The sequence below is a fragment of the Vicugna pacos genome, chromosome 25 (genome assembly GCF_048564905.1).
Source record: "Vicugna pacos chromosome 25, VicPac4, whole genome shotgun sequence".
In the NCBI taxonomy this organism is placed as follows: Eukaryota; Metazoa; Chordata; class Mammalia; order Artiodactyla; family Camelidae; genus Vicugna; species Vicugna pacos.
Window position 1 is genome coordinate 34,004,799 of NC_133011.1, and position 15,448 is coordinate 34,020,246.

Here is a 15,448-nt window from a genome sequence, read left to right on the forward strand (position 1 = left end):
TTGGGATAACTGGACAGCTGCATGTAAATAAACGAAATTAGAACACTCCCTCACACCGTACACAAAAATAAACTCAAAATGGATTACAGATTTAAACACAAGATAAGACACTATTACCTCTTAGAAGAAAATATAGGCAAAACATTCTCTGACATAAATCTCAGCAATGTTCTCCTAGGGCAGCCTACCCAGGCAATAGAAATAAAAGCAAAAATAAACAAATGGGATCTAATTAAACTTATAAGCTTTTGCACAGCAAAGGAAACCATAAGCAAAACAAAAAGACAACCTACAGAATGAGAGAAAATATTTGCAAAAGATGAGAGTGACAAGGGCTTAATTTCTGAAATATATAAACAGCTTGTACAACTTAATAAGAAAAAAACAAACAACCCAATCCAAAAATGGGCAGAAGACCTAAACAAGCAATTCTCCAATGAAGACGTACAAATAGCCAATAGGCACATGAAAAAATGCTCAATATTGCCAGTTATCAGAGAAATGCAAATCAAAGCTATAATAAGTTATTACATCATAGCAGTCAGAATGGCCAGCATTCAAAAGTCCACAAACAATAAATGCTGGAGAGGGTGTGGAGAAAAGGGAACCCTCCTACGTCATTGGTGGGAATGTAGTTTGGTGGAGCCATTATGGAAAACAGTATGGAGATTCCTTAAAAGACTAAAAATAGACTTACCATATGATCCAGCAATCTCACTCCTGGGCATATATCCAGAGGGAACCTTAATTCAAAAAGATACATGCACCCCAATGTTCATAGCAGCACTATTTACAGTAGCTAAGACATGGGAAACAACCTAAATGTCCATCAACAGATGACTGGATATAGAAATTGTGGTATATTGATACGATGGAATATTATTCAGCCATAAAAAAGAATAAAATAATGCCATTTGCAGCAACATGGATGGACCTGGAGATTGTCATTCTAAGTAAAGTAAGCCAGAAAGAGAAAGAAAAAACCATATGATATCACTCACATGTGGAATCACAAAAAAAAAAGACAAACAAACTTATTTACAAAACAGAAACAGACTCACAAACAGAAAATAAACTTATGGTTACCAGGGAGGAAGAGGATGGGAAGGGATAAATTGGGAATTCGAGATTTGCAGATACCGACTGGTATATATAAAACAGATAAACAAGTTTATACTCAACAGCACAGGGAACTATATTTGATATCTTGTAGTAGCTTATGGTGAAAAAGAATATGAAAATGAATACATGTATGCTCATGTATGACTGAAGCATTGTGCTGTACACCAGAAATTGACACAACATTGTAAAAATTGACTATAATTCAATTAAAAAATACAAAAAAAAAACAAAAAAGCAAAAGAACAATCAACAACAAACAATATATAGATAGATAGATAGACAGATAGATAGATTAGATGTATGTTTACCTGCATGATTTCATACAGAGCCACATGTGTTAAACTTCAAGTAAGTGTAAAGCTGCATCAAGTTAGTACAGAGCAGCGGAATCAACTGGGAACAAGAATTTAAGCTGCCTGGGATCCAGTGCCGAATGTGACATTACCTTACCATCTCTGGGCCTCTGTTTCCGCCCTATGAAATGAACGGTTTTGGAAAGGAAAAACTCAAAGGTCACCTTTCCTTGTGCAGAGCTATGGCGCAAGATGCTCAAAGACCTTCCACAGCAGCGTATGTGCACCTAACAGTGTGTGCATATGCACTCTGTGTATCAAGTGCACTAAAGAAAAGGCTCTGGTCTACCCCCTTGTTTCTGGAATAGCAAAGGAAATTAATTATACTTTTTACCCCCCCTTACAGAAATCTCAAAATACTACCATCAATTTTTAAGAAATTATTACAGAAACTTTCTCTGGAGATGGCTGAGAACAGGAACTCCTCTCCTGATATTTTCATCTCCCAGATAATACTGCTCTGAAGTACGGTGGGGCAGACAAAGTGACTTTCCAGAAACTTCTTCTAGTCACATAATTATATGTGCCTTGGTAGGGAGGGTATAGCTTAGTGGTAGAGCATGTGCTTAGCATGCACAAGATCCTGGGTTCAGTCCCCAGTACCTCCATTAAATAAACAGATAAATAAACCTAATTACCCCAAAAAATTAATTTAAAAATTAAAACTTAAAAAATGTTTTTAAAATTCTATGTGCCTTATTCTCTACTGATCATCTTACTCTGCACTGAATTATAAAAAGGGATTTATTTATTCAGTGTTTTCATTTTAAATAATGAATTATTATTAGCATTGAAAACAGATACTTTAAAAGGCTCTAGCTGTCCTCAAAATCCTAAACTTGTTTTTTTTTATTTTATTTTATTTGATAGCTATCACCCCAAATGGGTAGGAAAAAATCCATTATTATACTTTGGAATCTACTATCATAAACTGCTTTTTTGTCTAAAGTATCCTTTCCTGGAAGAGACCTTTTAAAAAAAAAAGATAGTTTAGTATTTCCACTGGCTATTTTATGTGAAAGGAAAAGGTGTCAGAAACTTCCAGTGTTGTAAAATATATGATGGAACCACTAAAAAATGCAAAGAAAGAAGTCAGGTGGAGGGTTCTGGAGAAGCAGCGAGCAGCCGCCTGGTCTGAGTGGTCTTACACTTAGGTCAGGGTAGTAAGGTAGGGAGGACGGGCACATCCGGGGGGGCTGGCTGAGGGGAGCACAGAAAAGAACCCCTCTCCTTGGCCGCCGCTCCTCTGAGTGGCTACACGAATGATAAGGACAGGTTGCGGCCGCAGGGGTCCTGACGGCGGCAGGAGCAGCCGTCAGCCCTTCCCTCTGCGCACAGCTGTCCCAGGTGAATGGGTGATCCACTGAGGAGCCCCCCAGGGATCAAGCTGTTCAGGACCACCGCCCCAGCTGCCAAGCTGCCTGCAGCACAGCCGTGCCAAGGGAGTCCCGTGTTGTCACCTCCCACATGCTGTGGTCACCTGGAATAGCTTCGTGTGCAGTTAAAACCACGCTGATGATGGGTTTCTTGGCCCCGGAGATCTGCGCAGCCTCCTTTCCTGAAGAGACCTTCTGGACTTTCTCTGCTCTCTGGGTCCGTGGTCTCTTCGGGGCCTTTTCTCGATCATCTTCCTTATACTTCTTCTCCAGTTCCAGGTCAGATTCGTTACCTAAGGAGCAAGTGCCAAGGTGTATCAAATACCACTGTATATCAGTCACAGGGTGCACACAGCCCTTTTACAGGATGACAGTAAAGGAAAGATGTCCGAGTGACAGAGACAGAGGCCCACTGCTGTGCGCTGGCCACTGTACCACCTCGGGCATTATCATGGCTTCTTCGGTCTTTCATTTGATTCAGTAAATATTCACTGTGCCCGTGCCACAGGCCACCATCTGGGCACTGGGAGACACTGCTGACAGAGCAGGCACACCCCTCATCTCATCTGCACGAAGCCCACCAGACCTCAGAGTCAATAGTAAGTAACACCGCGGAGAACACGTGGTCTCAAAGATTCACAGCCTAAGATGTCATTCACTTACTCAGCTCACAGTTATCAGGTACCTTCCTCATGCCAGGCATGGAGGACATACAGACTGAGACGGTGCAGCCCCAGACCCTGCTCTCTGGTGGGAGACGGCCACATGGGCAAGGACCGGCCACTGTGCGCCGCCTGAAATGAGAAGGGGTCCGGGACGGCTGCAGGGAGGGAGGGAAGAGTCTACCTGAGGGGTCAGAAGAGACTTTCTGGGCAGGCAGCTCCTTCAGATACAGACAGAAAGCAACACTTGTGAAGCTACAGTTGGGGGCCACACGGAATGGGTCATAAAAAGGTGTAGTGGGCACAGGAGACGGATGGTGGGGGGACCAGTGTGGCAGGTTCCAGTCTAAGAAAGGGGAGTGACAACAAAGAGTAACCATTAGCCGAGCGTCCTATGTGGCGAAATTCATGAGGAAGCAGCAGGTAGAAATAAAAACCAGTGGAAGGAGTGCAAGCCAGGTCCTGAAGGGCCTCGAGTGCCAAGAGAAGTCTGGAACCTTCCCTCGGTGAGTGCCAGGCGGGAACCTCCAGTGCTCCCGGAGACCACGCAGGAGTGTGAGTCACTAGTCTGGCCGCGGGGCGGGGGCGGCACAGCACAGTGACCCCACGCTGCTGAGGCAGGGGACAGAGTCACCAAACCTTCTGGCTGTTGGCAGGAAGACTGGAAATCCAGATTTTTTGCAGAAAATCTTCTGATTTTTCAAGGGTGACTCTAATCTAAAATTTCTTAAAATAATAAGGAAGCTCAGCCAAACGCGTCTGGGGCCGCGTCTGACCCGCAGCCTTCACTCTGGAGGACAGGGCAGGGCCACGGAAGCCTTTTAAGCGGGGGAAAGGCTGGAGGAGATCTGTGCTTTAAATCTGCGCCGCCCCCAGGGAGGGCGAACCGAACAGGCTCAAGAGACTTTCAAATACTCCGGAGATCGGAGGTGCCAGGCACAGACAGAACGCGGCTCCCCGCGCACGGACACCCGGCATCAGCCTGAGGGGGAGGAAATGAGGACTGTCTGCGATTCCCACTCCCTAAGTCAGAAGGAAATACGGGAAGCAAAGGACAGGGGTTGTCTCTTTCTTAGAATCACAGCCACAGACCTGAAAGAACCTGCCCGAGCATCCCTTCTTCACAGCGTTCTGACGGGCAGTCCGCACGGCCCCTCAGCAGAGAGCGCGCGCCCGCTCGGGACCCGCCGGGAAAGGGCAGCCGCGCCCAACCCGCCCTGGACATCCACGCGCGACGGCTCCCGGGCTCGGGCTCATTCGTGGGCTTGACTGAACAAATCGCAGACGGTCTCTATCACGGCTGTCCTGAGCAAATCCACTGCCGCGAGTTTTACAGAAAACACAGAGAGAAGAGCACTTTGGAGGGAGCCACGCTCCTGGGAGCCCGGACTGGGCTCTCTCCAGCCGGTGCCAGGACGGCACAGAAGAGAAGGGGCGTGCTCGGCCCGTGGGACTCTCCCCTCACTCCCCAGCCAGTCGTCCCCTTCCCAGGTCTGTCCCTCCACTCCAATCTACCCTGATGTTTGGCAGTGATATACGTGGCGGCGTTTGCTGAGGATACGGGAGGGAGTCCCACCTCTGGTTTTCAGACTCTGGGGGTAACTTGACTTAATCAGCACAGGTCCCCCTGCCAGCATCGCTAGTCCTCTGGGAGCTGGGAGAAGGGAAAGTCCCAGGACCTCATAAGGACCTCCAAGCACTGGTTCTCCACCCACAGTCCCCACCCAGACCACCTCAGGAGGGGTCCACTTTTCCGACATGCCATGGAAACCCTCTCTCACTCCAGACCTGATGCTCCTGGAACCCGAGACAAATTCAGCCACCAGGCTCTGTGGACACAAGCACTTTAGCTCGTGGGCCTCTCCTGGCCGCGACTCAGAAAGGCCAAGCCGACTTCAGGTCTGACTGCAGGTCTGCCTCTTCAGTTTCTCTGCCTGTTTGCTAGTTACTACCCTCTCCTCAACCTGGTCAAGTATTCATGTCAAGTACTGTTTTCCTGAAGACAGAATTTCCATCTCTAACACCAAGTTCAACAGTGATCCCCTGCTACTTGATAAAACATTCTCTTTGTAAGCTTTTTATTCTTGTTCTCCTACTTCCAAATTTTCTCAAGGTCCAACTTCAAGTAAAACATCATTTCTACACAAAAGGAAGAAATATTTATTTGGAAATTCTCCCAGCACCACAGAAGGTATTTATTTGTTCCTTACCAGCCACAGGGGGGCCGAGCCCTGTTCTAAGCATTTGTGACACTGTGGGGCACCAAACAGAGAGTGACCCCTGCCTTCTGGAGCTACGTGCTGGTGGGGAAAGACAAACAGTACCATTAAATCGTAACAAATAAGTAAATGACGTAGTACGTTAGAAGGCAGTCATTCTACCCGAGGGTGAAAGAGCACAGGCCCTGGGAGCCGAGAGGTTTGGAGGTTTGCGGAGCGTGGCCTAGCGATTAATAAACACACGGCACTACCAGTTCCTACTGCGGAGGAAAGCTGCTGTGACGGCTTGTTTACGTACTTGTTGACTTTGTTTCCCATCTGTCCCCCGGGGGATGTATCTGCCAAGAAGCCTGGCAGGATTTTGCCCATTTTGCTGGACGCCCGCCACCAGGCTGATACACTGCAGGGCTGCACAGAGTGGAGAGTCACCCCTTCATTAAAGAGACCACCAGCGAAGGTCCCTCAGACACCTGGCTCTGTGCTGGGCTCTGGGGACCCAGAGAAGAGCCAGGCCTGTCCCTGCCCTCGGGGAGACGTGTGAACAGGGATCGTTGCCCCACCCATTGGCACGCCCCACACATCACCTTCTCCTGTGGTCCTCAGGCCCTAAAGAAGTGGGACTGTTCCTAAGCCCCTTACAAAGACCCGGCATCACTGCCCGTGTCCCTCTGCACAGCGCGGGCTCCCCGCTGTCCTCTCCTGACTCTGATGGGTGCAGGAGGAGAAGGTCAGACAGAGGACCCAGGGAGGAACCACCTGAACAGCAGGCCCTTTGGTGAGACACCGTGGTCAAGCAGCAAAGCCTAACACAGTCTTACGGGGGCCAGAGGACGCGTGGGCCTGGCTGGTGGGCCGAGAAGATCCACAACCATCCCTCTGCTTCCTCCCTGGGAAAGGGTGCTTGGCTGGAAGGTGGTTCGTGCAGCACAATGCTTGGACTTGTTTCTAAAATACCCCTCTCCTCCCACCCACCCCCTCTGCTAGGGCCCCAGCCATCTGTGCTGAAGGCTGGGCGAGGAAGTAAAAGCTGGCCCCTGCTCGATGCGCCCTCTGCCGAGCCCCCAGCAGCAGCAAGGGGCCGTGGGCGCCTGCTCACTTGGCGCAGGTGAGCGGCCCACAGGCGTGCCCGCACTAAGGTCACCCACCGCACAGCTGGTGACCCTGGCCCAACAGACCCAGCCAGGCACTTACAGCCCCATCCTGCCTGTCCACGGCGGCCGGTTCCTCCACTCTGCACCTCGCTCCTTGCTACGAAGAGACAAATCTTGGAAAGTGAAGAAAACTAGAGATTCCATCTGATCAAACTGGTAACTGTCTCTCTTCCCTGCACTGGGACAGACCCCACCCTCCGGCAACAAGCAAGGCTGGCTAAAGGCGGCCCTTCTGACACAGGACACAATCGGTCAGAGAAGCCTATCAGGCTCCTAGACTGATGCCGATGGGTAACTGGGGCTAATTTACTGACTCTTGTTCCAGAGAATGCCCGGTTGACCCCCTGGGTTGGCTCAGAACGCCTGATGAGGAATGGGCAGCAAGTCAACCCCTTTCAATAAATACACAGAGCAGGAAATAAAGTCCCCAGAGAGAGCTGGGGTACGGGCGGCCAGGTCACACTCTAAGGCTGCCTCTTCTCAGTAGTGTTGTCAAGATGAAGCACCTCCTAAATATGCTGCTTCCTGTAGAGGTGCTAATGCCACAGTGAATTTTAAGGCAGTACGTTATCTTCAAATTGTATGAAAGGTCTGTAAGATCTTCACTGAGCTCTAGAGAAGACTCTATCCAAAGGAAAACAGGATGGGATTTTACGTGCGATCAATAGTTGAAATCTGTCTGAGATGCTTAAAAGGCAGACGAGATGGGATGCCATCAGCCCCAATGATGGCCCTGCTGTGGGTGAGCTAGCCAGGGCTCGGGAAGGAGGGGCAGAACTAATCCCATCGGCTACGCTGGGTTTCAGACGGAAATATCTGACAGTGGTCCACGCCTGTCTGGTATTTTTCCTTTAGTCAATAATCACACACGATAAACTCTACTCCTCTAACAATACGACCTTATCCTCCAAGCGGAACATTACAGTTTGCAAAGTACTTTCATGAGCATTAAGGAGGACCGGTAACTCTGCTATCATATGCACGGTGTGCTTTTCTAATTAGTCTTTTCATGTCACTTTTCTCTCAAAGCTCTAGTAAACGTGCTTTTCCGGAAGAGGAGGTGCTTGGCTCAAGTGCCCTCGTCCATCGAACTCCCCACTGCGCGGTGTCACCGAATCCGACTGTGATCGTCACTGCATTAGGATAGTGGTTTTCAGACTTTTTTTTTTAGTGGCAGGACATTCTGAGTGAATTCTTTGAGCAATTTCAACATAAACAATCAATAAAGGGGCGTGGCTCCTCTGGTTAAAGAGGTGAGGTCCAGGCCAGTCTCCCCATCCCCACCCCGCACCCCACCCTCCCAGCCAGGGCCGCAGGAGAGCCCTGGATACAGCTTAAAACCCCGCGCAGGAGGACAGGCGAGGAGCCGTCAAACAACACTTTCACCACAGCGGCTGCCCCGGGCAGCCCCGGGAGGGCCAGGGTGTGTGAGCTCCTGTGCTCCAGCCTCTGTCTTCTAGCTGGACCAGTTTGGGACCCGCCAGATCTATGGTCTGAATCTGCAAAATGTGTCACTGTGAGGTTCATGTGAGGGACAGGACAGGGCAGTGGCAGAGCCCCTCAGGCAGTGAAGCATGCAGTTGCCCTCAGGACCCATCTGGAGCTAATGACTTCCTGCTCGAAGGGCTCACGCAGCTCAGGGCCAGGCTGGGGTCCCCGCATCCCTGTGGTTCTGTCCGGCTTGTGCTAATAAGCGAGGTTCAGTGGAAGACCTCCCCCTCCCCAAGCCTGCAGCGTTCTGCCGAGTCGCTGATGTTCTGGGAGCTACAGCGTTTAATCTCTTGCCATCTGTGCACCATTGCTCCTCGACCCAGCACGTGAACAGAATTCTTCACATTTCATTTCCTTCTGAAAAGACAGGGTTTACAAAGCGATGACACTGTGCAACGTGGAAGCAGAAGTTCATGGCTGGGTGCACATGGCCCACAGTGCTGAGATTCCCCCCCTCCAACAACAGGGCCCCAGGGCCCGGCGCCCTCACACATGGGGAGGTGTCCTGACTACAAAGCCAGAGGCCACGTTGCTTAAGGAGTGGAGACCACATATGTGTTTGGTAATGAGCAAAGGATAATGAGCAAAGATCCAGTGTCCGCAGTGTACTAGAAAGTTCCCCTTGCCCCTCCAGGCCCACCCTCCATCCTTCTCCACCTGGCTCCTAGAGGCCGACCTGCAAGGGTTCACACAGGCTCCACGGCCGCTGGCTCCCCACTGGGTTTGGCCAATGGAGTCACCAGCAGAAGATGCGAAGGAAAGAGGGGAGCAGGGGTAGGGGGTGCTCTCCGGGCTCCCTCCCTACCAGGTCACCGCAAGTTGACTCAATCTTCTGCAAAGGCTTCAGCTCTCTCCCTTGGAGTGCGGGTGACCGCGCCCCCTCCTGCCTCTCTTCGGGGGTGGTAACGACACCCCACCGCTCCCAGCTTCCCTCAGGACCACAGCTGCCCACGCCTTCACACATAATCCCTCTGTTATACACTCAAGGTACCCGTCCGAGTGTGCCACCTGCTTCCTGCCTGCCCATGGGGCGACCCTTTTGCTCATCTCCAGACGACCCCTCTTTCCATCCCCAGCCTCATCTTCACTCCGTCCCTACAGACACGGCTCCTGCTCAGGTCGGCATGAAGCCCATTTCCAAGACTCTTGTCCCAGACTCCCATCCCAGCCCCACCTCCTTCAATCTCCCTGCATCTCTGACCACTGCTGGCCAGTAAGGGCAGCCTTCCTTCCTCTCACCCCTCCAGATGCTCAGGAAGCCGCCCTTGCTGTTTGCTTCTTCTGTTCCATCCAGTCCCCCGATTACCACCCACTCGTGACCTCACCTGTGTAAGGGCCCTCCTGCTGACCCCACCCCAAGGTGGATAACAGCCCCGTGGACACCCATGGTCCACACAACTCAATGAGTGGCCAGAACTAACTCACTCTCCCGCCCCAAACCTGCTCCTCCCTTGGGTTCTCTAGACTGGCGGGCCATCCTCCACCCCGGCACCCAAGCCAAAACCTAGGCGCCCCTCCCACTCACTCCCTGCTGCCTGTCCATGGGCCGGAATCACACTTGCCCTGCAGCTCTAGAATACACCCCCTCCTTCGCTCCCACCGCCACTGCCGAGTCCCGATCCTGCAGATCCTCCACCCAGCGCTGCGCCAGCCTCCGACGCCCTCTCCCACTGACCACGTGCGGCCAGCAGGCTCCTCTGGGCCTTAAGGAATACGACTCCCCCGCCACGCTGCATTCCACCCCTCCTCCCCTCTTCTCCCTGCCCTCACTTCCACCCCCAACCCTACTGCAGAGCACCAGGCCCACGCGGCCTTCAAAGTCTGCCCAAGCCCCTCCTGATTGCCCCTGCTCTCCCAGGCTGCCTCTGAAACACCTTGTCTGAGCTCCCTTAAGACCCTATGTGACCTCAGCAGGTGCGCATCACACTTACCCCAAAGCGTCGCTGTCATCTTTTGCCCAGCCCACCAAAGTCTGAACCACTTTACTACACACACGTCCCATCACTTGACATCGCACAGCCAGCAACCACCACGTGCCTGGTACACAGAAAGTGTGGACTCATCTGGTGAATCAATGAGAGATCTACAGCAGGGGTTCAAAAATACTCCTATTTTCCTCAGCTCCTAACCACACACATGCACACACACCACATGCACACACGCGCACACGCGCACACACACACGCTCCCTTAACACTGATGAGCTTCTCTGACTTCGCTAAGAAAAACGAAGTTCACCTGATAACAAAATCTCTCAGTGAAGTCCCTTTCATCTCAAAACCTCCCTGCTCATTGCTCCGCATCCCCTCCTGTCCCAGAGGAGGGGTGCCTTTGGAAGGGGTACTGCTCCATTTTCCAACTCTACTGGTGGGATCTGTGTCCACGTCCCCCACGGGACTTCACAGAGTCCCCCCATGTAAGAACATCCAAGCAAAGGAGGCTGACTTGGTAACCGACAGGGGAAGAGTTAACTCGGGCAATCGTGCATTTGTAGAAATTAGTTTGTGTGCATTTGTAGAAATTAGTTTCTATGCATTCATTTATAATTAACACTGCGCTAATATTCTAAAGTACCTATTCCAAATTGCCCAAGAACTAATTAAATCTCAGAACACCCCAGAGAGTCAAGTGTTATCAGCCACATTAATAAAAAGCCCAGAGCAGTTGTCAGAACAGCAGACGGATGAGGGATTATATTCTGGGACTCTGCCGCCGGCTCATCCAACTGCCAGTACAGCAGTTTAAGGGGCTTATTAGCCCACGACAATCCTCCCCAACCTGCTGGATGTGCGTCACTCGAGCCCCCACCTTCCCCTCGGGCCTTCTCACATCCGCCTGGCTCTCCTGCTCCGAGGGAAGGCCGGGCGGGCACCTGCTCCCAGCACAGCGTCCCCACGGAGAGGTGGCCAGGAGTGTCAGTGCCTGCGGGCACGGAGCCGGCATCTTCCTCGGGACCCTGTTCTCACTGCACTGACTGCACCTCCCCCACGTTCCTCAGGCTCGCCTGCAGCCCCCGCACATGCTGGCTGTTGCAGGAACCATCAGGAGGGAAGTGTCTCCCCACCATCACCTATGCCCCCTACGTCAGCCTCAGACTTAGCGTTCATGGCCCCTCTCCCCAGGGAGCCCTCCAGGATGCACCCCACAGGTGTGTGGTCCTGCTCTGCCCCCTCAGCAACTTGGGGGGGGGCCTCCACTATCTTTTATCTTTTCACCCCTCCGTCCTCCTCCCCAGGCTCAGCTGCGCAAGGGAAGAGCCTCATCTTACGCCCTTTGGTCCCTTAAGCCTGGCTTAGTGCCCAACAATGACAACACAAGCTCGGTAAGGAAGAGAAAAGCGAGGAGACAACCAGCCTGCTGCAGGGCTCTCACCTAGCCCTCGGCTTCTGCCAGCTCCTGGGCAGCTGCCACACCCCCCAGGCACAGCAGCAAGTCTGCCTTTCAGGCTGCTGGGCCCTGGGCCACGGGCTACTCGTTCCAGGGCTTCTCAGCAATCGGAGTGTCACGGTGAGAGAGAGGCTCCTTTTCAGAACAGGGTCATAATGAAGAGCGGCTACTCGTCTGGGAAGAGCCATTACTTGGAGCAGAGGACCACTGTGTCACGAGCTCCATCACTGCTATCAAGTCCCTCCAGGTGGGACACACTCTGAACTCAGACGGCACAGGACAAGGGGGCTGCCAGCACGGGCCGGCCTCCGAGATGAGGAACAAGAGTCGTCCTGCAGGAGCCCAGACATCAGGTCCTGCTGGGGTGGGGTTTAGTTAGCTCCTCTTCTCCGCAGTTCCCACCCCCACGGAAAAAGGCACTGAGCACAGTCTGGTTACCTCAGAGTCATGGCAAGTCAGCAGCAGAGAGCACCGTGCATGGTGCCGGCCGTGTCTGACTGATGTCACACGTGGAGACTTAACTGCCAAGGGGACTGAAGGTGCAATTCAGGCGACTCCAGGCGAGGGCAGGGTGGCGAGTCAGAGAGCCAGCACCCCAGAAGACGGCTGGATCCCTGCAACAAAAGCCTGCGCTCGGCAGTCAAGGGGACCAGGACTTGTGTAGTTATTGGGTGGCCTCAGGCAACTTCCTTCATCTAGCAGAGCCTGTTTCTTCATCTAAGCGATGAGAAGGCAGCCCCTCCTTAGCACCCAGCAGGTGGATGAGAACAGATGCTCGGCGCCCCGACCGCAGCGGGGCGCACTGTCCGGGAAGGCCTCATCACCGCCGTGGGACCCAGCCGTGGCCAGGAAGCATCACGGTCCTGCTGACCCGGGTCTGGGATTCTGCAGACCTAATGGGAATTGCCCTGGGGAGTTCTGGAAGCGTGTGAACAAACTTCTGCCAAACCTAGCTGCCTGGTCCGTACCCAGAGTTGGCTCATCCAGTGCCCGTCTCTGGAGCCTGCTCTCTGCCTGGGTCCCTGGGGGAACAGAGCCTCCTGAGGACGTGCAGCAGCAGCAGAAGGGAAGCTCGGTCCTGTGAGGCCACCGTGCTGGGGGTGGCTGGTCACCAGGGCGCAGCCTGGCCCACACTAACAGAAGCCGCTCAGACTCACAGAGCAGGTGGGGCAGGAGCCACTGGAGAGAGAGGAGGAAGTGGGGCAAGAGGGGGTCACAGAGGGAGCCCGTCACTACTTCCCACATGTCCGACCACGCTGATGACGCGCGCGGGTGGAGGTCACTGCACTCTCCATCCCCCGGATTAGTGCCGAGCTACAATGAGGGCTCACGAGGCAGCCAGAAGGAACGGACAGGACCGTTCCACATCCTTGCACAGAGAAACTCAGAGGCCGTACACCTTTCCACCTGCAAATTTTCAAACGTGACTCACTCAGAACCGTTTTCAATCCAAGCAGCCATTTACCAAGTCAGCTGTTCTGCTAACACAAATACAGCAGAAGACATTTGAAATACTGTAAAAAACCCTTGTGAAGATTATAGGTGCACCTTAGGTAAGATCTTAAAATAAATGCCTTGTCTTCTTCAGGGAGGATTTAACAAGAATAAGAGAAAATTTTGCAACTCTCCTTGCATAAAATGACCCCAGAAATAACAAGCTTAGAAAGGTTCAGAAGTCACTTTTATAAACTTGACATATTGATTTCTGTAGGCTCCAAAATGTTTTTCAAAAACACCAGCTGTTCCACATGATGGCATTAGGGAAAAAAAGCACAACTCTCTTTTCCTGGTTTCTTTTACTATTCAAATGCAGAATAAAATAAATAAATGTTGAATACACATCAAAAATGTTATTTTAACTTGCTGTGGTTCAGCATAGGGAAAAAGCTTATTTTGTTTTCTTCTAATTGTTTTAGCAAGCTAAGGAGTCAAGGTCAATTCTTTGAAATGTCACTAAACTGCATGTATTGAAACAATGATGTGAGAATTTTCCAAATTGTAATATTGTGCTTGGCAAACTCGGGAACGCGGAGCAAGCACAGGGACATCGGCCACCAGGCAGCTGGGCATAAAGTCATTTCTGCATATTTCAGAGGCCTCAGCCATAGCCAGAAAGGGGGAAGTACCCAGAGCTCCTACCTCTCCGTTTGGTATTTGTTAAATTAAAGTCCACTTAGGTCATGCAAATCAATGGACTACGAGGCCATTCTCTGTACAGTGTATTACTGGCAGAAGCTGCTAATCTTATTAGACAGGATGTGCTGTCTGCCCCTACTGAAGAGACTGCCGAATTAATTACAGAGCAGAAGCTAACACATCAGGACCACACGGGGTGGGACTTCCATTTCTCATAAGGTTAGAGAAAGAACTGAGAGAGGTACACTGAAATGAACAAAACCCACATCCACAGAGTGGAAGAGAGATTGGTTTTAAGCCACAAATGCAGCAGAGCAGGGCCGGCCACGGGGCAGGAGTGTGGAGACATGGGATGGTACCCAGCTCTACCTTAAATGAGCTGTGGGACTCTGGGTAATCATCCCTTCTGAGCCTCAGCTTCCTCAATTATAAAATTATAAAGTTGGGTTTGAAAAGGGGGGCTTCTAAGCCAATCTTAAAAGATCATATATTGTGTGATTCAGCTGATGTAATGTTCTCGAAACGATAAAATCACAGAGTTGGGGATCAGTGGTAGCGGGTAGCGGTGGGGTGATTGTGAAGTGGGAACATGAGGGAGACATTCATGGTGGTGGCTACACAGACCTGCACATGTGATGGATGCCGGTCTGTGCACACACTGTCTCACTGCCAAGGCCCCGAACTTGATATTGTGCTACAGTTATGTAAGACGTTACCACTGGGGGAAACAGGGTAAAGGGCGCACGACACCACTCTGTGCGCTACTTACAGCTTCCTGTTATTCCATAATGACTTTCAAAATGTAAAGTTTTACTTTTTAAAGAGTTTCTTAGACATGGAACCAGACCCTTATTTTCTCTGTGTAACCTACAATTGGAAATAGTTCATCTACCGAATTGCACTTAGGGAGATCATTCCTGTCCGCGTATTTATTGATGGAATATATGTAACTGCTCAACTTCACAACTTTCACAAAAATGCAATTTCCAGATGGATCAAAGATATAGAGTTCATCTGAATAGTTTTGTTGCTTTTTTTTCTTAAGCAGGGAGAAAAACTAGAAACAATATTCAATGTCAGTCAACTGGAAACCAAAGAAGGAAAACTTATGGTCCATGCATACAATGAAATGCTGTGTGGCCTTTAAAAATGACAAAAATCTACGTTCACTGACTACTTTGGGTCAGAAAGCAGAGCCTGGCAGACAAAAGCACAGAGCCTGCAGCCAGACTGCATGCCTTCAGAATCCAGCTCCAACACTTACGGGCTGTGTGATATAAGCAAACTCCTGAATCTCTCTGTGCCTCAGTTTCCTCGTCTACAAAATGGGAATGATAATAGGGACATTGTGTTGCCATGGCAATGAAATGAGCTATAATAGTTGTAAAATACTGAGAACAGGATCTGCAACACAGAAAGTGCTACAAAACTGCTTGTTAAATAAAAAATATTGACATGAAAAATTCATATCTGCTACATCATGAGTGAAAAAAGATCACAGAACATTATGCATGACCTCATTTCTGGAAAACATGTGAGTGTACACAGAAGT

General features: G+C 50.8%; 1 protein-coding gene across 3 annotated transcripts in view; it reads right to left on the minus strand.

The window, feature by feature from the left end:
• The window catches only part of ZFAT (zinc finger and AT-hook domain containing), a 136,518-nt gene that overhangs the window by 80,782 nt on the left and 40,288 nt on the right, over positions 1–15,448 (minus strand). For all 3 annotated transcript variants that reach the window (XM_015242409.3, XM_072949753.1, XM_072949754.1), the window contains exon 4: positions 2,956–3,144. In XM_015242409.3, coding sequence (XP_015097895.3) covers positions 2,956–3,144 — 189 coding nt within the window. The remainder of the gene's footprint in view (positions 1–2,955; positions 3,145–15,448) is intronic.